A 25,988-nucleotide genomic window follows, 5' to 3' on the forward strand; every position below is an offset into this window, starting at 1 on the left:
CTCTCTCTTTCCCTCTCCCTTCCTCTCTGAAATCAATAAAAATATATTAAAAATAAAATGTATGATAAATATTAGAGAATTATCTGTTATTACCAATGTTCTTTATTCAGGTCAGCTGACCTTCAATCTGAATAAAAGACATTTTGCAGGTTAGAGAAGTACAGCATTCTTCTGTACTTCTGCCAACAATAGAATTTAGCATAAAATCAGTCCATAATCAGATTACAAATGTATAGTAAGAGAAAAGATTAAAACCAGTTGAGGTGGTTGCATGAGTTATGTCTGGTTTGTCAATAAATACAATCAGTTGGGCATGATGGTTGACATAAATAATACAGCATTATAGAAGCTGCTGTAATCAAGAAAAAGAATTACATTATCAACACCACCAGACCTCGAGCATCTGCGGTACTGCCAAATGTTTCCTTTTGCAAACTTAGCTTTTGTATGAAATGAAAACAGCAAGAGGATGATTTCTCAGGGGCTGTAAATAAAATCTGCTGACAGGCCTTCTGTTGTGGCTTTGCATTGGTAAGGTAATTAGAAGTTAGGGGAGCAGCCAACTTTTTAAGGAGAACTGGCCTTGACTTACCGAGTAAACAGTTGAATGTATTTTTCTTCCTTGGGTTTTTCAGGGACAAGTCAGACAGTACTTTTAAAAAGGCATTAAAAGGTGAGCATCATTTGTAGTGCCATGGAACAGCTCGGTAAGATAGATGACACCTGCCCTGGTCACATTATTCCATCAGAAGTGACCCCAAAGATGGTGCCATTTCAGGGAGCTTGAACTCAACCATGACTGCTGTAGACTCCATTGAAACACAGGTAGCATATTCCAAACATTACTAAATTCAGTTATTTACTTCTTAAAACATTTAGCTGGTATTAGTATTTTGATTAATGCATCTTTGGAAGACAGCGTTTGTAACTATTGCACAAGTCCAGTTGCTGTCAGGAGATAGCATTGATGATGTGGGTAGGCACAAGTAGCTCCTCCTGTAGTTCACTTCTGTATTTTTTTTAATACAAGTAATACATAGATACTTATTTCTAAGATTCAAATAAAACATTAACATCCAAAGAGCAAATACATATATACATAACCCATGGACACAGACAATTGTGCTGTGAAGGCTTGGGGAGGGAGTGGAGCAGGGTGGAGGCAGTCAATGGAGGTTTAAGGGGGCATCTGTAATACTTTCAACAATAAAGATTAAAAAATTTTCTTAAAGAGCAAAATATGACGTTCACCATTCCCTACTCCTGCAAACAAACTTACTCCCTTCCAGAAGTATGTTATGTACATACCTAAAAGGAACACAATCACAGTTGTCTTTTTACAATTGTGATCAAATTAACACTATTCTCTAAGTCACTTTTTTCAGTTATCAAAGTGCCTTACATATACCTCTAAGTTCTTAAGGATTGTAAAACAAAAAAGTGGAAAGAATATGTTCATAAAGGGTTTTTTTTAAAAGATAAAAATAGTGTTATTATGGCTTATAATATGTGTAGGGCTTACTCATGTACTAATTTGTCTTTTGTTTGTTTCTGTATTATACATAGTAATTAACGTTATGATACATTTGAGAATATCCAAGGAATAATTCTAGTAATAGAAGTTCTTTTTTTCTTTCCTTTCTTGGAATAAAATAAACTTGTAATTTTCCAATGAAAATACTTTTTGGTTAAGGTGAAGAATATAGCAAAGAACTATATTAATAATTTTCTCTATATATTACATCAAAGGCATTTATTAGACAGAGAGCCCTTTTGATAGTATGTTAAAAATTAAGTCATCACAGGGGACCCTCTATCATCTTGTAACAAAATGAATTTCTAGGATCATAGGAATTTCCTATGATTTTTTTTCACTAAGCTGCAGTTTTAATTACTCTAACCTTTTCTCTAGAGGTTTTTCCATTCTAGTGCTAAACTTCTCCCAACTGATTTCCTATGGTAATTTCATAAAAGTTTTTGTTAACATTTTCCTAGAAAACCATTTACATCACTAATAATAATGATACTAGATTATTACATATTTGTGATGGGTTATATTCTTCAAAGGACCCAGACTTTAGAATATTTGGGTAGACCATGATTATTATCTCTATTGTCTAGAGGAGGAAAGAGAGTTAGTAAAGGAAGAACTGAGATTTGAATTAGAATCTTCTAACTTTGAAACTCTTCTGTGTCATTAGCTCTCTGGTCCATGTCACTTCCCACCTCATTCATTGTGAACAAAGCTCAATCAGAAACCTTTTGTGTTCTTTTCTGGAAGCATGGTAGACAATTTTCACTGGAATCAAAAGGAGAAAGAGGAAAGGATTTTTTTTTCCCATCACCACTTATCCCCCCATACCCTCTTGTTTGAATGCATAATGTGGGCCTCTCTACAAACAATATCTATGAAGCAGAAGATATTTTTAAAACAATTATAATTTCTTATTAGCCAATTTTCGTGTCTGCCATGACGAAGTAACGGCTTGAGCTAAAGCAGACCCATTATTAGCCAATTTTAAAAGTATATTCTACTAAATATACTTTTATATATTCTATTAAATACACTTTCAGTAATCCACTTATTCTTTGAAAACCGAAGTGAACACTACTTTAATCACTTTATTTTCAAACAAGGATATTAGTAAATATAAGAATTATTTTTAACTCATAGTTATCAATAGAATGAAAACAGTGTACTTTGTGAACATAGCTAAAAGTTGAGAAATTCAAATTTTGCTATTTTTTTAAATTTTATTAAATTTATTGGGGTGACATAGGTTAATAGGGTCATATAGGTTTCAAGTGTACATGTCTATGATACATTATCTATATATTGCACTATGTGACCACCTCTCAAAGTCAAATCATCTCCTGCCACCATATATTTGGTCCCCTTTTTCTTTTCCTCTCCCCACCCCCTTCCCTCTAGCAACCACCTTATTGTTGTCCGTGTCTATGAATTTCAGTTTTATATCCCACATATGAGTGAAATCATATGGCTCTTAGCTTTTTCTGACTGATGTACTTTGCTTAGTATAATATTCTCAAGGTCCATTCAAGTTGTAACAAATGGCAGTATTTTGTCTTTTCTTATGGCTGAGTAGTAGTCCATATTATATACGTGCCATATCTTCTTTATCTAATCCTCTATTGAACGACACTTTGGTTTTCTGTATGTCTTTGTCACCATGTTTATGGAGCAAATAATTTTTGACAAAGGAGCCAAAAAACACATGGAGAAAAGAAAGCATCATTATTAAATGATGCTGGGAAAATGGGAAAGCCACATGCAAAAGAATGAATCTAGACTACAGTTTGTCCCTATATTCAAAAATTAATTCAATATGTATCAAAGACCTATGTATAAGATATGAAACAATAAATTACATAGAAAAAACCATAGGTACTAAACTTATAGACCTTACTCGTAGAGAACCTTTTTAATGAATTTGACCCCAAAGGCAAGGGAAGTAAGTGAAGGCAAAAATAAATAAATGGACTATATAAAAATAAAAATCTTCTGCACAGCAAAAGAAACTGCCAACAAAACAAAAAGGCATCCAACCAAATGGGAGATATTTGCAAACAACAGCTCTGACAAGGGGTTAATATACAAAATATATGAAGAACTCATATGGCTCAATACCAAACAAACTATCCAACTAAAAAATGTGCAGAGTACCTTTGCAAACACCTCTCCCAAGAAGATCTACAAATGGCCAACAAATATATGAAAAGATGTTCAACTTCACCAGCTGTTAGGGAAATGCAAATCAAAACTACAATGAGATACCACCTCCCACCGTTTAGAATGGCTGTTATCAAGTCTGGTAATAACAAGTGTTGGAGAGATCGTGGAGAAAGAGGAACCCTCACTCACTGCTGGTGGGAATGGAAACTGGTACAACCACTGTGGAAAACAGTATGGCAGCGCCTCAAAAATTAAGAATAGGGTTACCCTGTGACCCAGAAACCCCCCTCTGGGTATCTACCGAAAAACTCAAAAACATTTATTCACAAAGACATGTGCATCCCTAAGTTCATTGCAGCATTATTCATGGTGCTATTTTCTTTATGTGGATTTAATGTATAGATGGAAATCACTGATAATTTATGATATATATGCAGAGTGTCTCAAAAAACGTATACACACTGTAACAGCTGGTAGCTCAATTTTGAAATTTAAATGTATTTTAATAAACACTGCCTTTATAATTATTCAAAGTGTGTGTATGCATTTATATATAAAAGTATATATACTTCTCTCTCTCATTACGTAGATATATGTAAAGTAATGGTTTCCTCTTGTTTTTACAGTGGAGTATGATAATGTTACATCAGAAACATAGCAAGAATGAAATGGAATTCTGTCAGATTCCAAAACAGAATAGGTGCCTGTTCTATAGTACAGTGTACACAATTAATTAAGAGATGTGCGTCAGAACATTTGTTTAGTGGCTATCTTGCCTTATGCTCCACGACTGACATAATCTCTCTCAGTGTTTATATGTGAAGAGTAAGGAAGTGATTCAAGACAGTGACCAAGCAGAGTTATGAAGAGCCATGCGAGGGACAATGGCCATCACTGATAATTTATGATGGGTTGTATGTCAAGGATGCATGTCTGGAGAACGATGATGTTAACGTGGCACTTCAGCAGCAGTGCTTTAGAGAGGCGCTGTGTTGAACCACTTATAGGTAAAAGACTGTGCAAACAAAAACAAATTTTCAAAGATCTGGACCTTTATATCTAAAGCCTAATAGGCTTCTCTGCCTGGCTACCCACTAATGTTCACCTCCAACCCTGCCACTGCACCTTCAATTATTGGTTGTTCGGGACTCAACTTAGCTATCACCTCCTTCGCAGGAAATCTGTGACTCTTCATGTCTGAATTAAGTGTCCACTCTCCGTATTTTCAAAGTACCCCCAGATGACCTCCATTATTGTAGTTGGTCCACCACAGTCTAATGACCTGATTATCTTGCTCACCAGAATGTCAGGTCCTTGAGAACAGGAGCTATATCTCATTTACCTGTGTATGCTTGTTGTCTGGCTCACATGCATAATAACACCTTTTTTGAAGGAAGAAGGAGAGGATCTGAGGAGAGAGAAAAGGTCCCCAGTTCCTTGGTTTTGAATGTTCATGTTTCCCCATCCAGCAAAGGGAATACCAACATTTCTGCACTCCCAAGTGCGGAGTGATGGGCTCAGGTGTTTACTTTTATTTTCCTGAGAACTGTCTTTTTTAATCTAAAGGCATAATTAGTTACAAACTTTTCCCCAGCTATAGTTCCAGCTTTCTCTGTATGGGTGGTATGGAAACTTTGCAAGTATCTACTAAGTTCCTGTACTAAACCCCAGTTTCAAGAGCATTTAGTGAGAAAACAAACTCATTAGTTACTAAATTTTATTGAAAACAGTCTATACACTAAAGAGTTCTGGGTTTTGGAGAGAAGATAAATAAAAATTGCGGTAGGGCCTAAGAAACTTGTAAGAAATAGAATAAATACACTACAAAAGACAAGATAATAAAACCCAAGAAATATAGACAGGATGAAAATAGTTACTGAACTACTATAATGTTCAAGAGATAATAATTTTTGTATGCTAGTAGAGCTATTTTCATTATTTTTTTTGTTCACTGTACTTTAAATGCCAAATGCTCCATGGTCATCCTCTGGTTATTATACATAATGTTTTGGTAGCTTCCAAAATATATACACTTATTTCTCTTATTAGATTTAGAATCTACCATTTAGTGTGAATCCAATTTTTATCTTTGTTCAACTGGGATAGTACTTGATGTTTAACAATTGAGATAACACTTAATGGTAAATTCTCCTTGACAAGATACTTCTTCATCCCTGGCCAGTGTGGCTCAGTTGGTTGGATCATCATCCATCATCCCACACACTGAAAGGTTGCAGTTTCAATAGCAGTCAGAGCACATACCCGGGTTTCGGGTTGCACCCCTGGCACATGCAGAGAGCAGTCGATCAAAGTTTCACATTGGTCTCTCTCTCTCTCTCTCTCTCTCTCTCTCTCTCTCTCTCTCTCCCCACCCCTTTTCCTCTTTCCCTCTCTCTAAAATCAGTAAAACAGCCTTGGGTGAGGGGTGGAAAAAAAAGATACTCTTCAGAACTCTTCAGAATTGAAATAAATTGCATATTTACCACAATGGATATTATCAATTTAGTATAATAAAATAAGTATACCAGAAGACACATATACACACATGCTGTAATGTACTGAATGCTTGTATCCTCCTCTCTAAATGCATATATTGAAGTCCTAACACTCTTGTGAAGATATTTAGAGAAGTGATTAAAGTTAGATGAGGTCATAAGGGTGGGACCCTCATAATGAATTAGTACCCTTCTAAGAAGAGAACTCAGAGAGCTTTACCCCCTTTCACCATGTAAGTACATTGTGAGAATACAGCCATTTGTAAGCCAACGAGAGACTTCTCACCAGACTATGTCCATGCAGGAACCCTGATCTTGGACTTCCCTCCCCCAGAACTACGATAAAATAAATTTCCGTTATATACGCCACCCAGTCTGTGGTATTTTGTATGGTAGCCCAACCAGACTAAGACACATGTCCAATGTGTATATTGTATGTGACGATGTGTAGATCAAGTTTCTTTTAACAGCCATATATAGGGAACATGTACAGATGTATTTGTTGGACTCCCCAGAGCTATAGTTATAGTCAAGAGCTGCCTCGAGACCACAGTCACCTGTCAGTTTCTCGGCAGATTGGCAGGTGTGTTCCATGCTTATTTTAAATGTCTTTGTCAGTTCTGTCATGTTTTTGCAATTGCTGCAGGAAAGCACAAGTACAATGGAGGTCACTACTGCTTTATTGCAAGAGACTCAACAATCATATTTTTGTGAAAAATAATCTGATTTTTACTTCCACCTTGAAGTTATTTTTTTTCCTGATGCATGAACAAATATATGGAACAGAGTAAATATTATTTCTAAAAGTGTAAAGTCCCAAATTGCTATACGATTTTTTGAATCATTCATGACAGGCTGTGAAATGATCTGTATGTTTACCATTTACTTTATCATTCTAGATTCTTTGAAATTATGGGTCATTCATAACTTGGCAATAGCAATAATTTTTAATTTTTTTCTTTCTTGTAATAGAATTAATAATATATTTATCCAGGAGATCTAAAGTAAAGAAATTGGGAGTCAAAAGTCACATTTTGCTGTTAATTCATGCCATGCTTCCTATGAAGTGTTCTTACTGGAAGTAAGCCAGAACATTTACATTTTTATCTGCTTTTAATGCCTTTATCTACTTAATTAAGTCCTTATTTAAATACTTAGATACATATTTTTTCTTTTATTTGAATTTCTTGTTTAATTTGATTTAAGTAAAATACTCTCCCTCTGCAAATGCAACCTAAATGTGAATTTTTGCTGTGGAGTCTTCTTTTTTATTCTAGTAATGCTTTACTGTCACTAAAAAGCTATATATTCCATTTTTACTACTAGTATGTCTAACTACTTGAAATGACACATTCGTCTCAGTCATATATATAAAAAAAGAGAGAATATGGTTGATTTTTTACTTTTAGGGTGTGTTTAAAATACATTGAAGGATAATATTATTTTATATGTTGTAAAGAAATATATAGTATTAATATATACCAAGTTGAAATTTTCATGGTTACTCAAATTTGCTAGAAAAGGAAGACGAGAATGGCCTAATATGGCACTTAGACAAGTGAACAGCAGTACTACCCAGATCATTAGAAAAAAAAGATGGTTCTAGAAAATCTTTGAAATGTGGTACGAAACTAATGAAGATTTAGTACACATATTTAAGCATAGATTCCTGACTAGAAAATTTTATATCCCTGTTAAATGTGACAGAGCGAAAAGTTATGAAAACATGACCACTAGAAGATAAAATACTGCATCTTCATTATTGTCTCCCTTTCCCCTTGAAACCACAAACATGTCCTTTTTAAATGTAACTCATGTCCCTTGCCTTATTCAAAAGTTTCAAGATTTATCTACTAAAGACTGTGTTCACATCTACCTTTCTCTGCTGACTCTTGAAACGCTTTTAGAAAAAGCCAGTATTATTTGTATGTTTTGTATGTATATGTACATGTATGTTTATGTAATGTGTGGTTATAGGGGTTTTTTCTCCCTAATTAAATTACTTGTTCAGGGCACCTGAACAAAGCATTCATTCGTAACCACCTACTGAATGTGTACATGTGCCAGTCATCGTGCTAAGGAGGAGTTATAGCAAATAAGACAGAAGCTATTCACTGTCTGATAGAAATTACTTCCTTCTCTTGTATCATTCACCATAGCATAATAGAGGAGTCTGCTCACAGAGAAAAACAGTCAATTCAGTTCATTAAAGCTGCCTGAAAACAACAGAGTAAGACTTTGATGGGCCTTCATGGGGTATGAGAACACGGGTTTCAGGAGCTCAAGAAAAGAGGCATCCGTAGTCTCACCGTGCTCTGGCCTCTTGCATGTCCCTTTCATTATCCTAGTCTCAACCTCACACGGCTCTGGGGCTGCATCTTTAGTGCTAGAGTTTCAAGGATTATGTGTACTTGGAGGGTACATCAGATTTTCTGGCAAGACAGGTCTTCGGTCTTGGTGCTGTTCCAGCTCAGCATTTTTCAAGAGTAGAGTCAACCTGGAAAAAGTGTCTATGTCAGGCCCTCTTCTTAAAAAAAATTATTCTTAACAAATCGTCAGTTAATATAAAAAGGTAAAACCAGCAACAACCTTATTCTTAAGGTCTCTCAATGAACGAGCTTTTCTGTGCCTGTGGTAAAGTAGGAGAGTTAAATAAATATGAAAAGTAGCAAAATATTATTGGGCATTCCCTCCAGCCCAGAAAATGTATTTCTAAATTGGTTGCTCTATAAACAGCAATTGATGGTGGTGTTCCCTGAGAAACTTTTATCAAAAGCTGGGGAACCCAACCAATAGCACAGAGCATCTTTTTTCCTTCCTCTCTCTCGATTCTTGTATTCAAAATTAAGTCTCAAATCTCTTTTGGAAAGAGAAAAGCATCTTTTGGGATATTCCAGTCCCTTTACTTTTATAGTTGCCGTTGAGGGTGCTAATGATGAATTGAAGTGCTACTTTGCAATCTGTGAAGTTTCAACATCTTAGTGGAGCTCAGTAGGAATCTTGGGAAAATACCTTTTTCAGAGAGCTAGCTGTCAATTTGGGTTTTCTTGCCCTTCTTTTTATGTCCTGATGCTTGAAATAAGATGAAAAACAAAAAAACACCCATAAATTATATAAACAAGACCTAATTTTTATGGAATTCTAGTATCAGGGGGCTTTAGCATATTTTTTTAAATATGTTTTTTATTGATTTTCAGAGAGAGGAAGGGAGAGGGGGAGAGAGAGAGAGAGAGAGAGAGAGAGAGAGAGAGAGAGAGAGAGACATCAATGATGAGACAGAACCATCAGTTGGTTGCCTCCTGCACACCTCCTACTGGGGACAGAGCCTGCAACCCGGGCATGTGCCCTGACCAGGAATCAAACTGTGATCTCTTGGTTCATAGGTCAATACTCAACCACTGAGCCACAGCAGCCAGGCAGGCTTTAGTGTCATTCTACAATTAGTTTTTAAAAATTCATCCGTATAAGAAATAGGCTATATGTGTCATTGTTGTACCCTTTTTTGCAAATCAGAAGATTGAAAAATATATAATTTCTTCCGGCAGGCAGCTCTGCCATTGAAAGGGGAAAGGTTAAATATTAGACAAGAGCTGGTCTCCACCCTACCATTTCCTAAATTTAAATGTGTGTATTACTCATGTGAGACATAGTTTTTAAAGTACCCAATAAATCCTGTGGCTCCTAAAGTCAGGTTGAAATACTGTCCTTTGCAGTATATTCTATAGAAGATGGGGGGTTTTTCTTGTCCATCTTAATACTTGTTTTCCCTTGTTGTGAACAGTTTCTAGAGCCAGGATCTGAGTGGTATAATAGAACATACTAGTATATCTCTTTTACAGTCTTAGGATTTATATATATATAATTAGAGGTGTACAGAAAGTCTCCAACAATTAAAAACATGTATCTGGGTCTAATTTCTTTGTTTTCTTCGTGTAGACACCAAACTTCCATAATATATAAAATGGTCCATTGTAATAATAATATAAGCCACAAAATCTCTATTTCCCCAAAACGAGCTGAAGCTATTAGATGCTAAAATAATTCCTAATAGCCACTATCACATGGCATATACTTAAGTTTTAACTTTTGAAATTCTTATCTTCTAAAGGAAATTGTAACATTCGTTTATTTAGTCAGCCGCTCATTCATCGGGTATATCCCACCTCTTTCCAAAAGCAACGTGGAGCATTACCTCTCAGAGAAGTAACGCTGCTTGACTTGTTCCAAAGTAAGCTTCTAACAGTCCTACTTGACCTTGACTCTGCTTTATGCCCTCTGGGGTAGCAGGAACCCAAGTGGAGGGTAGAGGTGGGTAGAGCCACCGACTTCATTGCATAAGGGATGAGCACTGAACTCAGAGACTTGTATCTAGACTAGTTTTCTTTTATCTTGAGAAAGCCACTTTACTCCGCTTTTCCTCATTTGAAAACTAGGGATGATGTAACCTATACTATTACCTCATTAAAATTTGGGTTATATTTATGGAGAATTGAGGATATGACTTAATATCTAGAAAATTTCTGGAATTTAATGAGGGCTTAGAAAAAATTATAACTGTATAACATATCACCATACTATTTTTAGTAATTTAAAATACCCATGAATATAAAGTGAGATAATGTTTATTAAAACAACTCTTAAAACAGCAAAATCATTTCTTATAAATGATATTAAGATTTTTGTGGCTATTTCTATCACTTTGAGCTCTTCTTTCTTAACAACTACTTTAAATAAACCAAATTATGTTTATCACTGGGGCTCCTGAGTCTACTAGCTGTGTGCATTAGAGCAATCCTAATTAAGTAAATGCTAAGGATATACATATGGCCAAGACATGGTTCTGGAATTAAGAAATTTACACTCAGTTTAAGGTAGCCATGCCTAGAACTAAGCAGGTGCTCATTTGATGTTAGCCGCATGAGACAATAGTAGGGCATTCTTAAAGATCAGTATCACCTGACCGCCTGAAAACAATGAAGAGGGGCTACAACTGAATTTGGAGCAGGACTGAGGAGAGGATACATTGTGTGGAGGCTTGGAATAACTGCAATTGTTTTGGTTGGATTACATTTTTCCTTGTTTACCTTCAATGATGTTTAGATTTTAAAGACAATGTATAAAGGTATTTTGAACATGAGAGCTGTGTAGCTATGACACATTGTCAGTGAGTCCTAAGACGTAATGATGTTTTCTGTTATACTTTTAAAATATTGCTGATTTCCAAACATAGAACTGTTCTTCTCAAATTATGCATTAATCAAATTGATATTAGTTAAAATGGCAATTTTTAAAAATATTTTAAACTCGTCATAGTAGTCAACGTATTGTGTTATCTTTCCTGTAGTGATAGTGAAAATTTATTCTAAACATTTTTTTTTGCTTTTTGACTGTTACAGATCTCCCCTTTCTGCTCCTACCCCTTTTTTTCCTGAATTTAAATCACCAATCATATCAGAAGTACCCACTTAACCTCTGCCCTGAACAGTGACATCTAACTCTAAATTTGATGCTTACTCAAAAGAGATTAGCAGTTTTATATCCTATTCTAAAATATTGTATAGATCCTAAGGCCATGTACATATGTAGGTAAACTTTATTTTTTCAGAATATCAGTATCAGCCTAAGTGAAATTTTAAAAATTATATAAGCCAAGACAGTCATAGCTCCATAGCTATTAGGAAAAGCAGAGAAATGTATCAATCTTTAGACTTTTTGCCTTTGGCGGTAGGGGGAGGAGAGGTTTAAAATAGGTACTTTTAAAATCAGTTCTTTCGTAAAAGAACTTTCCAGAAAGACAGCCTGTAGCACATACCTCATTACTCCTTGTGCAATCAGGCCTTCTATTGTCTTCTGAGAGACAGACCTGGCCCCTTTGAAAGGTGAGTAGCTTCTGCAGAAGCACTGTGACACCCAGATTCTGGGGAACCATCATTGTGTTACAGAGCAAGAATAATATCAGAATTTCCTGGAAATCAGTCATCACAGGAAGTTAGCAGCAGTTCATCGACTCCTTTTTGTGTTTGCTTCAGCCTCAGGGGTAATCACAGAAGATTATAGTCTCCATTTCAGCCCTGCTATCACTGAAATACTCTTGTCTGCCGAGAACACGTTTGATTTCCAGAGGCCAGCTTTTTTTTAAAATATATTTTTTGAATATATATTTATTGATTTCAGAGAGGAAGGGAGAGAGATACAAACATCAATGATGAGAGAGAATCATTGATCAGCCATCTCCTGCATGCCTCTTACTGGGGATCGTGCCCTGACCAGAATCTAACCGTGACCTCCTGTTCATAGGTTGACATTCAACCACTGAGCCATGCTGGCCAGAGCTCCAGAGGCCAGCCTTTAACTACAGCTATGGGAGACCATTCCCACTGCAAAGGGTTAATAACTGTCAACAATTGTTATTGTAATATTGTTGAGGCAGGAATTTTGTGATTCATGACTAATTACATGAAATCTTTTAAATTAAAATAACATAATTTCTCATGTTGTTAGATATAGGTACTTGTCCAATTTTAGTGAAAGTGTGAGAGGTTGGAGATTGGGAAAGACAGAGGGGTGAATAAAAATTTCAAATGAGTATTGTGAAGACTTTAAGTGCCAAGCGTCCTGATATTCTGCATTTCAGAAACATTTCTGAAAAATCTTCATAATGAATAGGTAGATTGTAAACACAAATGATTTTTGCTTCATAACATTAAAACTGTAAAAACTTTCATGAATGTTACTGAGGGATTTTGTGTTTCATGACAACTTGCTATATGGTTCATGCAGTTTTTTCTCTGTTGCTTGGTTAGGAAATCTTGATGCCATATCCATGACCAAAATGTATTTGAAATATAAGTACGTTGTTTTTGTTAACCCTCACCCAAGGAAATTTTCCATTGATTTTAGAGAGAGTGGAAGGGAGGGGGAGAGACAGAGTAGAGAAAAACATCAATGTGAGAGAGACACATTGATTGTTTGCCTCCCACATGTGCCTGGACCAGTGCTGAGGATCAAGCCTGCAACCAACATACATGCCCTTGATGGGAATGGAACCCACAACCCTTCAGTCCACTGGTCAAAGCTCTAACCACTGAACAACTGGCCAGGGCAACATTTTTAACTTGATGATGCTACTTGCTGTATTCATTTTTATCTTACATGTGTCACTCTATTCAAAATATGTAGATGCAGAGAGGACTTTATGTACATTTGAAATAAATTTTGTGGATAAAGTAGTTTTACCCAGCAGTGACTCCATTTCCTTACAAATTTTTAAGAAAAGAAAGACCATTCAGTTTGAACTACTTTGGGTTTGAACTATAGCCTCCTTGCAAATGATGAAAATGATTATAAATCAGATAGATAAATGTAAAATGTCAAGGTGTTCCATTAACAGAGCCTTATTCAATAAAGCAGTTATTACTGCAGAGAACAGAGGAAGGCACTTTATTCAAGTTCTTTATTTTACTTTACAAGTATGGTATATTTTGCTGAGGAGAGTTAAGTGTGTACACATATACATTCATATAAAATGGCAATAGCGAAATGAATAAATGACAAAGTATTTTTATATTACCTGCCCACAAAACCACTTGGATTACTTTTCTAATCAAAGTCCTAAAATAGTAAATGTGATAGTGAGCCTGCAAGAGGAAGGAGGACAAGCAGAAACAATATGGGTATAGCTGTGACATCCTTGAATGGGAACCAGAGAGAGGGCTCAGATAAAATGCAAGATGCCTAGTCAGACTTGAATTTCAGAGAAATAAGCATATCCTATGCAATATTTGGCATATATTTATACTTAAAAATGATTTTTATTTGCAAATCTGGAACTGTAATAGGAGATTTGGGGTCCAGTCTTAGCTGAAGAGGCTCAAAAGCAGGTTATTAAAATTCTCCAAATCTGTTCCCATTTTCAAGTGAGGAAGTTGAACCAAAGGCATGCTGGTGGGTCTGGGGCCTGGCCTATCTGCTTTAACCAGAAGCACTTTCAGTGTTTCATTTTACTGTGTTTTTAGTAGGAGCCTGTTTTGGGGTAGGGTGAAGGGAAGATTTGGGGTCTCGAACTAAAACAAACTAAAAAGTAGTTTGAAGATGGAGATGTTCTCTGACACTTAGCCCATGTAAGGAGAGTGGATGGGGAGTAGAGCCCATGGTGCTCACACTTGGAGCATTGCAGTTCTGCTGCTTTGCATGGAGACTTGTCAGTCCTCAACTATCAGGTTTCTTCTCAGTGCAAGAGTAAGAAATGTGTTGTTGCCAAAACCGGTTTGGCTCAGTGGATAGAGCGTCGGTCTGCGGACTGAAGGGTCCCAGGTTCGATTCCGGTCAAGGGCATGTACCTTGCTTGCAGGCACATCCCCAGTAGGAGGTGTGCAGGAGGCAGCTGATCGATGTTTCTCTCTCATTGATGTTTCTAACTCTCTATCTCTCTCCCTTCCTCTCTGTAAAAAATCAATAAAATATATTTTAAAAAAAAAAGAAATGTGTTGTCTTCCATTTGAGGGGGGAAATACTTCACTTCTGCTTTGCTTTGCAGAATGAAGAATCCTTCCCAACAGGCCCAGGTTTCTGATTTTCACTTCTGCCTGTCTGGTGGGGTTGTCCTTTCATCACACACCTTTTAATCGTGTCAAGACCTGTTTTGCCTCCGTATCAGGATATATCTGATTAGTTACTGAGCAGCCTTTCAAACTTAGCTTTGACAGAATGGTTTTGAAAGAATGTCAGTTAATGCATTTGGCCATTCAGGAAGTGTATTGATTTTTAAATCAAGAAAGCTCATTACTTCCCTAGTCCCTTAGAAAGCCCTTGAACATTTTTTTTAGCCTGTTTACCAGAACATATTTTTACTTCCTTAGATTTGGAAACTTAGCACCAATAACTTTTTAAAAAATAACTTTTAAAGCTACCGTCATAAGTATGGGCAAGTAATCTAGTTACTTGTATGCCATGTTTTTCTCCTAAAAAATAATTAAAAATAATATTTAAAAATATATTTCTCAGAATTATTTTTGGCAATGAATTTTATGTTGTGGAAATTTAATCTTGGAGGCAGTTTTGGGGGTTGTTTTAAAGTCTCTATTTAAAAGAGAAACTCGGCAACAGGAAAGGGCAAGAACTAGGTGACTGACTGTCTTCTAGGTCAGATATTAGTCTGTCCTTGCAAACTTCAGCATGGATGCTTCCTTCCACTGTGCTGTAGAATAATCACTAAAATGAATATCTTATTTAGTATTTTTCACACCTATTGAAAAAATATTCTTTAGTCCAGTAAAATTTTTTTTGGTTATATTTTACCCTGAGGAGACACAGTACTAAGTAACATAGGAAACATCTCACTCATTTATCTTAAATTTTCTTGGTGAATCCTGCTCCTGTTCCTGTCACTCTGAATAGTGTACTTGAACTAACTTCGTTGGCGTTTTTCTGTGGGCAATATAGTTTATTGTCAACTATATATACCTTGGGATGTTTGGGGTTTTTTTTCAAATATGAATATACCTCATTGAGAAATACAAGCTATAAATATTTTGAGGATAGTAACTTTTCCACAGAAAAAATATTAATAGTATTTGTCATCATTTCACTTCTTCTGTGCTATTAAAACTCACTATAGAATACCTTATTAATTCTCTTAAAGATTCTGGTAGTTTTTTACTTTTCTTAAAAAATTTGCAACTTTTCTCATACTGCTTCTAAAGGGCATCTAATATTTTTTTTTATGAATGCTATTGTTACCTTATCTTTAACAGATGTTATAGACCTTTCATATGTATGCACATCCATTGGCCAAAAATTATTTTAGTTATAGGACCATCAAATCTTAATAAAATGGAAACCCTTTCAAGAACTTTTCTTGTGTCCTCATGGAAAAATACTTCTTGTTCCTAATGGTTTCTAGTCATATCTAAGTATTTGCTTCTTCACGAATGGAAACAAACAAGGAAAGTACTTAGGAGACATAATCCATAATTACCATCTTGCTTTTTACCTGCATTGAAAGGAGAAATTGCAATTGGGTTGAGCGCGGTCTGCTCTCCCTTGATACATCACATCAACCAATTAGACCTTTCTAAAGATATTTTTTAAACCTGACTATGGATGCATATGCAATTGAATTTCAGTTCTTAAGTTTACACATCTAATGTTTGCATAGGAACATCAGCACCCAGAACATTGCTGGGTGTGTGTGTGTCCATGCAATGAGGTATGAGTGGACCTTCAATTAAGCCTCATAACCATTGCTGACATAGCTGAAAGTCTTATTTGTTAAACTGAACTTTTTGAAATGCTCTTTGATGTGGCTTCTTAAATTACCCAGTGGCATAACTACAGCTTTGCTGCATCACCCCTGATCCCTGGCAGCATGGAAAATCACCAGGCATGTGGAGCCAGCCAAGAAAATGGAACATTTTACATTTGTACTGACCATATTTATTACATAAAAGAATCTACTGTCAGAGTTAGACATTCAGTTTCAGTAAAGCCCACAGGTCTAATCTTACGGCAGCTCCCATTTACAAAATAACTACTGACTGAAAAAGAACTTTAAAAAGTATTCCTTTTACCCAGAACAATTTAAAAATTATCTGTCAAAAGTGTTAAACTAGTGTTCCACTAAAGAGAGTGAGGTGGTGAAACTCCCATTCATTTGCTTTTAGCTTTTTTGCTTTTACCATTTGGTAACTCTTTAAAGTTCTAAAAGCGCTACAAAGGAAAAACATTATTTTCTTGTAATATCGTCACAAAACAACTCAGATATTAGACAAAAATATGTACTTATTTAAAAACCAAAAGAAGTAGCTCATGGTCATTTTTCTGTTCACTAAGTCCCAGGCCAATCACACTGTACAGAAACCCACTAGAAGGGTCTCCAGGTGAGATGCGTCTGGCACGTAGAGAACTTCCAACATGCAGAACACTTGGGTTTCCCTTTCTCCTCGGGGAGATGATGACAGCGGTGGCTCTAACATTCAGTGGTTCTCTTGGGACTTGGGATGTGAATAAAATCTTCTGCAAAGGTCTCGCAGACCACTTTGAAAGCTGAAGAACATGGCCCTTACTCTACAGTTGTTACAAGTTGTATGCATTTGCATTATGTATCAACTGTCCTAATTCATCAAATAATGTTCTTATTTTTATATATTTAGTATGGTTTTATATATAACAGTATCTGCACCCCAATTATATCAAGACAACCAAAATGTTTACAGGAATTATTCATAGCAAAATATTGTTTCATTATCCTGTTGTAATTTTTTTCATGGTACTTACACTGTTGAAATAACTTGTCACTTTAGATATGTCCCCCAAACTAGAATATTGTGTTTTTGAAGGCTGTTCTCTACTCTATATTCAGCTCCTAAAGGAGTACATGATAGCCACTTAATAAACTTTTGTTAAATAAATTAATTTTCAAGAAGCTTAGTTTTTGTGCAAAACTGAAAGTAATTTATAAATGTATGATATGTTGGAAAGCAGCAAAACTTCCCAAGGACAGAACTAAGTTGGTATGAAATACTCACCCACTAAAAAGGTTGCATCATTTACTATCAGAGCAGTCTAGAAAGAGGATATTATTTTATGACAAAACACAAATCTCTTAGCATCCCACCCTATATTTCTTTTTATTCTTACACACACACACACACACACACACACACACACACACACACACACAAATGGAATTTATCAAAAACAACAACAAAAAACACAACTGGAAATGCAGTTTAGTTTTATTTTCCAAATAGATCTTCAAAGTAGATCACAGTGTTTTTGCCTTATACTAGTTACCCATTTTGTCAATGGAATATACAACTTGTTTGATGAATCCCAGAACTTCATCTGACTATATGGAATCTGAGTGAAAGATATCAAGCTTTCTAAATCCATTTACAGAACAAGGGGGGGGGGGCAGGGGAAGTAAATTCTAATCTGTGCTCTCCACTGATTGTTTCAAATAAGTGGGCCAACTCCCACTTATATTTTCTACTGTGCTGGGGTCCAACCACAGCAGGTCCAGGGGTCCCCAAAGGTGTGGACGGAGTTAGTGAAGAAGGAATGACACGGAGACAGCGTGGGGAGCTGAAGTGGGCAGCATGAGTGACCTGGTGGAATGCTTGCTTCATTGCCACGGTGATGAGGCAAGCGTTCCACACCGCCCACAGAGGGCCTCTGGGCAGCGGGCACGGAGTGGGGGAGCAAAACACTTGTGTCATCGCCCTGACTGCGGATGGGCCTCTGGGCCACGGAGAGCCTCTGGGCAGCGGGTGTGGAGCAGCCAGGCCCCACAGAGAGCTACTGGTGCACGGATTCGTGCACAGGGCTACTAGTTTAAATATAAAAGGCAAAGCCTTTTTTGAAGTAACTTAAGAGAAATATTGCTCTTCCGTGATGTAACTATCACTTTTATATGTGTCACTTCACAAATATGTGAAGTTCTAATGAGACCCTATTATCATATTCTTTTCTATAAATCCAGTATTGAAAAAAGGTAGGGATGAAAAGTTGTCATTCTTTTTGTACTACTGTAATTGCATAATATCTCAGTTACAAAAAACTGATACTTTGCCAAACTTCCAGAAAGCCCAAAATCACAAGGGTTTAGTAAGTGAAGTCCTCTTTGTAGTAAAACCAGGACAGGTGCAAAATATGACTGTCAACTGCTATGTGTAATCTCCAAGTATTCCCAGAAATTTCTCTGTGTGTGTGTGTGTGTGCACACGACGTGTGCGTAAACCCAACAGTTACATTGGGGGAAGAGGCCTGGACAGCTCCTTCTTTATTTATGACTTTCCTGAAGTTGCACAAAGAAAAATTAGTTTATCCTAAGAAGGGCATAAATAGGTCAAAAAGAGAAAAGCAAGACACTTTTCTAGGAAATCTCTATTTAGGCACCAAGTAGGCCCTATGTGTAGTTCCACTAGGCAGCTGCCTTCCAGGCTCCAAAAATTCTAGGTACAGCCATCCTTTTGTCCCAAACCTCACGCCCTATGGGAGTGCCATGCACAATACCCATCTTCCCTGCTCAGTGTTCCATTAGGGAACACGGTGAGGAGAGACTCCTGCCCGAGTCTGAATCCTGGCTTCAGGCCTACAAACTTGAGGGAGACAAGTTACTAAGCCCCTCAAAGCCTCAGATGCCTCATTTGTAAAAGGAGGATAATAATGGTCTCTCCCTTGTGATGGTGGAGACTACACAGATAATCCCTTAGGATAGTTTCTGGCACTTAGTAAGAGCTCTATAAAGCTAAGCTGCTGTTATTATAATGTTTAATAGTATTATTACACAACTGGAAGAGGAATTAAAAGGCAGATATTCCTGGGAGGATAACACACTTATGTCACTCCTAAAGGGAGGATCCTGAGTGCTTACAGTTGAAAAATCAGAAAAGGAGAGAAAGCTCAAAATAGGGGTGGGGCAGAGGAGAAAGATTTCTATGTAACTTCTTGTGCCACTTTTTTTACTGAGTAGTCCCTTCTTGTCTCACCTTCAAATTTAATAGAGTTTATTAAATTTTTCACTTTTCAATTTTTATAATTAGGTCCTTTCTAGTGTTTGACTCACCCTACCCCATCTAGTCTGGGACAGCATCAAAAACATATTAGGCTCCCAGAAATGTTTGTTGGATGATTGATTTTTACATTTTAAAAGCCAAAAACCTGGTATCTACTTCTGTTTAGTGGAAAAGCTAGTATTGTCTACTATAATCTTAATAATAAAAGCATAATATGCTAATTAGACCAGACATCCTTCCGGACGTCCTTCTGAATGACCTTCTGGATGAAGGCCAAGGCGGCCACCGCAGCAGGCGGGGGCCGAGAGAGAGGAAGCAGCTGAGCCCCTTGCAAAAATTTCGTGCATCGGGCCTCTAGTTATACAATAAGTGCTTATCAAATGATTTTTAGAACACTGGTTAAAGTAGATGTCTAAATTTAAGATGAAATTTTCCCATCTTTAATAATAGTATGGGTATCCAGCCATTTAACCCCATAAAAAAAGCCTTGTACAATTCCTTGTACAATTTGTTCATTTAAAAGTAATATAAACATTTTTGCTTTTTAGTTGGGCAGTGTTCAATTTACCCCCAGACCCAGTCCCACTTGATGGCTAGTGAAATCATAAGACTCTTACAATACAATTTAAACTTCAAGCCTATGGAAAAATATTGAAGTCGTTGAAAAGCTTGTAATTCTGTTTTTGATGCCTAAAGCTTCCTCTGGCAATGCTGTCTAGAATCTAGATATCACCCAGTAGGAAGTCCTTTGGTCATGTAGCCCCTCCCTCAGTTTCTCTCCCCTCCCACAGTGCTCACCCTGCCCTTAGTGAAGTGCTGCAGTGTTTCTTTTCCCTGCGGCTGGGTTTTTATTGGAGCTGCATATGTGTATATGATGGCTTGTACTGTGTAGACATACATTACTTTCTTGGTACACTCAGTGAAAGTCATGATCTTTTAAAAAAAATCACACACATTTATGGTTCCATAATCTGGTGAATATACCAAAGATACCTATTTGTTCTTATTTTGATACTGAAAATAGAATAGATAGTATAATAAGGTCAGCTTCATTAGTTTCATTTTTGTAATAGTTAAATTTTCCTGACATAGCCTCCAGTTATCTCCTTGATACTTGGTAACAGCCATAACCCCATTTTTCATTTTTATTACCTACCAGTTAATTGCACTAATAGGTTTTGCTTTCATTTCTACATGATTTTCATTAGACAAAGGGGCAAATGTTAACTCTTGCTGCTTTTTAGTTAGTAAGCATTTCAGGCTTTTAAAGCAGAGATTATTAACAAAGTAAATAGATTTTTAAAATTTTTATATAAATGTGCTTCTAGTCTCAAAAGTGCAGATTACTTCTAACTTTTACTCTTTTAGAAAAGAATGGGCTTATTTTAGGACCAATAAATTGTGTCAGGTAAGGAATACTAATAACTAGAACTATATGGTAGACAGGGGTTTTTCCTTTTTAAAAAAAAAAAAGTGTTTTCAGCATTATTTATCAATTAATCTCAATCTTCTCAGTCCACAGACCACTTTCTTGTGCAATGTGAACTAACATGAGCTAATTTAAGTATTTAAGAAGGAATTTGTTCATTTAAAAGTGAAATAAACATTTTAATAAAGATGTTAGAAGACACGTGCTCATCTATAATAATAAAAATGTAATATGCTAATTAGACCAGACGTCCTTCTGTACGTCCTTCCTTCCGGACAAAGCCACAGTGGGCGGGGCCGAGGCAGAGGTGGCAGTGGCCCCTGGCCATGGCTGCCGGGCAGGGGCAGGGGCCAAGGCCCTTGCACGAATTTCATGCATCGGGCCTCTAGTTTTTAATAATCAAATGTCTATTGAATGTCAGTTGAATCTTTAGAAATAAGTTTGTCATATAATTGCTATGCCTCCAATAATTTTCCCAAGTATTCTATATATGAAATTATTATGATATATACATATAGTTTGATGACACTAAATTGAATCACTTACATGTATCACGTTTTAGGATTTATGAGAATGTTTTAATTCATCTTGATTGTTTTATTCATCCTAAAAATTGGTGATTGAATAAAATTATTACCATTGATTTAGTTACACATATCTCATTATGAGAACTTACATTGGATTAATGGGAGGAAAATTTAAGTTAGTATAAGTTTATATCATAGGTATTTTCATCTAACTTTTAGAATATTGTAAGAATAAGAAAATGATCAGATTTTTATGACTTTATAACTTTTAAAAAGGAGAGAGAGATCTAAAAACATTTTCTATGTTCCTGACAAGTCTGGACCTCACTGAAATTTCTCAGGTATTTGTAATTATGACATCAGATGGAAAATACACAAAATATAATAGAAACAGTTTCAGTTTCAAGGTATCAGATGATTTGGCAAATGGAGCATTCTTTTTTCTCCCACTTCAAGTTTTATTTCAATATAATCATGTTCCTCAATTGATGAATAAGAAATATAAGTGTAGAATTCTGTGATAAGTAGCAGAGAAAGATAAAAGAGATTTAGGCAGGGAAAAAACAAGTGGATCTTTTCCTGAAATACTACCTATAAGAAAATAGAGAATCAAGTGGGAAGTGGAAACTATCTCTTCCAAGTGACAAACATGGAGGATGAAATTTTTATGACAGGTGATGAGGGTCAGGGTAAAAGGGCTGTTTATTTAATTGATTTTATAGGTACAAGTAGGATTATGTATATAAAGTACAGAAGCTGATTCTGGTTAGAGTTTCTTAAAGGAACTGCCTTAGTTGGCTTTTCAGGGAGTAGGTGGCTGGGAACACATCTGCCTTCGTAATGAATATATTCTGTTTTAAAGTATACCATATAAATGTGTATGTATGTATATGTATATATATTGTGTGTATATATATATGCATATATATTGATTTCAGAGAGGAAGGGAGATAGATAAATAGATATAGATATCTATATATACAAATATCTATATATCTATATCTGTATCTATCTATATCTATACCTATATCTATATCTATCAGTGATGAGAGAAAATTATTGATCAGCTGTCTCTTGCATACCCCACACCAGGGATTGAGCTTCCAACCTGGGCATGTGCCCTGACGGGGAATCGAACCGGGACCTCCTGGTTCATAGTTCAATGCTCAACCACTGAGCCATGTCGGCCGGGCATGCCTTTGTATTTGGAGTGCTCAGCCACAATTCACCTGTCAGGACAGAGAGCTTTCTACCTTGGGAATATACATGGAAAATTTTAGGCTGATGCACAAACATGAGATTGGAGTAGGATAAATTTGTACCAGGAATTATTTTTTAAATTATGTAGGTTGATAATTTCAAAAATGTAAAGGGGACGTTTATATTCAAGGGTCATGTCGGACCTGTCAGCAAATATCTTGGTTTACTAAAAACTTAGGGCTAGATTTTTATAGCTGTATCTTTTGTCTGTGTTTCTATACTGTGGTATGGGAACAACTGGGATATGTGTATTTATTTCATATGATGAAAGTTTTCATTTTTAATGTTGAGTAATAGGAAAGCACGTACATTAAAACTGTGGTTTTAATTATTACTGTGTGTTTTAAAAAGTCTATTTTACTTTGATTTAAAGAAAAAACTTGAATAATAACAAAATAGTACATGGATATGGCAAAAATAATGAAAGTGGCATGTGAAAACTAGTGTTTGAGAATACTCACATAGTTTTATTCCGTGCAGTTTACGCATCACCAGATGTAGTTTTAGAGCCTGAGAGCAGAAAGTATCTCAATAAAATGCTTTCATTTTTTTAACTTTGCAAAACAGTGTAGTTTTTTATTCTATCAACATAGGTATGGCATTTTATTTTCCTGTCCAAACTAATTTTCTATTTCTGGTAACAATCAGAAAGTATAGTTTCATGTTTTAAAAATGGATAGATGAAACTTAACTGTGTGCACTTGTGTGCACTTAACTGTGTAAACTAAGAAAGTGAACATTGAGATTTTAATGCCCATGGATACTTGTTTTTTTATTCTCATTAAATAAAATTTAATATAATCAATTTTTGCCTTGAACATATCAAATCCCCAGAGTTCCCAGTAATTCTATTTTACACTTAGTAGTTAAGCATAATCCTATAAAACTTTTTTTCTTTTACTTTGTAAATTATTATACATAAAATGGGCTTTGGGGGAGTGTGTATAGTTTTATGAATGTGAACACATGTATAAATTGTGTGACCACCACTGCAATCAGATTACAGAATCGTTCTATTACTCCAGAAAACTCCCCTCTTTGAAATTTTAATTGTCCCAAACAACATAACTGTTTTTATCGTAGCAATGCAGTTAGTAATCTCACTTAAACTTGTAGCAAAAATGGGTTACTTTACTATTCAATAATTGTGTAATCCATCCTTCTTTCTAATGTACTTAAGTTTTTCTAGTTGCTAATTTTACATTTAGTTGATTTATACTCCTGCCCAGGGATAGTCTTAATTTCTCCTCCCTACCAAATATCATCAACTAATCCAACCCTAAGCTCTAACCTCAGGAGATTTCCTAGATGAGGGTGTGTCAGTTTGTGTTACATCTGTTTATCAGTAATGCTTTGTTTATCATCTGCATTGTTGTTTGAACTGCCAGTTGTCCAATGTTAATGCTGGAGATTATTATCTGGAGTACACAAGAGAATCACTGCTGTATCTCTCTTTTTATAGGCTCTGCAAATAGTGTTCTTTCTTTCTCCAAGTGTTTGTGTAGCTTTGTGCCATACTTTTGCTGTCATTGAGTACTTTCATCACTCTATGTTTTTCTGAATGTGTATGATATATGCAAACCAAAGGGAGGAAAGTCACACGTTATAAGTCAAAAACTTGCTCAATATGTAAACAAGGGTTGCATATTAACCTATCTGTTATGGACATTTCCAGTAGAATGAATTTAATCTATAGTATATGAAAAGTAATAAATTATTTTAAAATAAAGATCAACATTTTCTGGGCTGTGAGACAAGCCTGTAACTTATGACTTTGCCATAAATCAAAATTTAAGAAACTGAAATATATCTGTAATAATTGTCATTGAGGCCATTTCAGACTATCATAAATACTATCACCTCATATAGGGAAAATATTAATGTTAATTTTAACTTTGACCTTTGGATTTTAAATATCCTTGTTTTATGATTCTTTTAAGGTTTTTCAAGACTCCTTATATGAATATGATTTCTTGGGATGTTGGATTCTCCTCTGATTTGTGCTATGATTTCAAACCAGTTTATTATTTTTGGTTTTGTTCAAGTCCTGGAAACAGTACATTATTATTGAATGGGAGTCTTTATTATCATTGTTTGGGAATGAAGATAAAGCCTTAAGGAATAATACAGCTATTTTTACTTGCTCACACTATTTTCTATCCTTTGAAGTTATAAAATGATTATTTTATCATTTGCTCTTCAGATGGATCCTGTGCAAAAAGCAGTTATTAACCACACGTTCGGAGTGTCCATTCCCCCAAAGAAGAAACAAGTTATTTCTTGTAATGTCTGTCAGCTTCGCTTTAATTCGGATGTGAGTATCACCTTTTCCCTGCTCTCTGTAGTCTGTCAAGCTGGAAGTCTGATTGTTCTGGGTATATACATCTCTTCATATTTACATATCGTCTAGCAGCCACTCCTCTTGGTGGCCCACTTACTTCAGTGTGCCAGATTTTCCAGGGATTTGGATTCAACACTAGAAACTTGAGCAATAGAGGGGCTAATATAAAAAAAAATCAAGGCTTTCTGTAAGTAATCAATCTCATCGATACCATTTTACACTTAACCTCACCAATTATGTTTACTTTTGAAAAATACTTAAATAGCAGAAAATATTTTTTAAAGTTTACAATGCAATGAAGGTATGAAAAAAATGTAATACATGCTAAAGAAAATCAGTTACTACTCTTGCTCCCAGGTGTTATGTTTCATGTGTGTGTGCCAAATCATATTAAACACCTGAGAAAGTAATTTACTACGTAATTTATATTTTCTCAGACATGAAAATATAGGGAAAGGTTAGTAAATTATTTTATCTAACCACTTTAATTATCCTGCTAAAAAGGGATAACAAGAAAAAGTATAAATTAATATTTATCAAAGTTGATTTTCAAATTAGACATAAAATAACATGAAATCAAAATAAATAATATTAGAATGTTTATAATGAAACCCAATTACCAAGTAAAGCCAATGACCAATGCAAATCTGAATCTGGAGATTCATATCTATGTGATATTCCTTGAGTTACTCTACCCGAGAAGCCATTTTATAAAACATTGTTAT

At 35.6% G+C, this 25,988-nt stretch overlaps 1 protein-coding gene across 1 annotated transcript in view; it reads left to right on the forward strand.

The window, feature by feature from the left end:
- Positions 1 to 25,988, forward strand: part of ZNF385B (zinc finger protein 385B) — a 350,869-nt gene that overhangs the window by 271,601 nt on the left and 53,280 nt on the right. The window contains exon 4 of the mRNA XM_081095256.1: positions 25,126 to 25,236. Within this exon, the coding sequence (XP_080951382.1) occupies positions 25,126 to 25,236 (111 nt within the window). The remainder of the gene's footprint in view (positions 1 to 25,125; positions 25,237 to 25,988) is intronic.

Source organism: Myotis nattereri (genome assembly GCF_964212035.1).
Source record: "Myotis nattereri genome assembly, chromosome: 7".
Classification (NCBI taxonomy): Eukaryota; Metazoa; Chordata; class Mammalia; order Chiroptera; family Vespertilionidae; genus Myotis; species Myotis nattereri.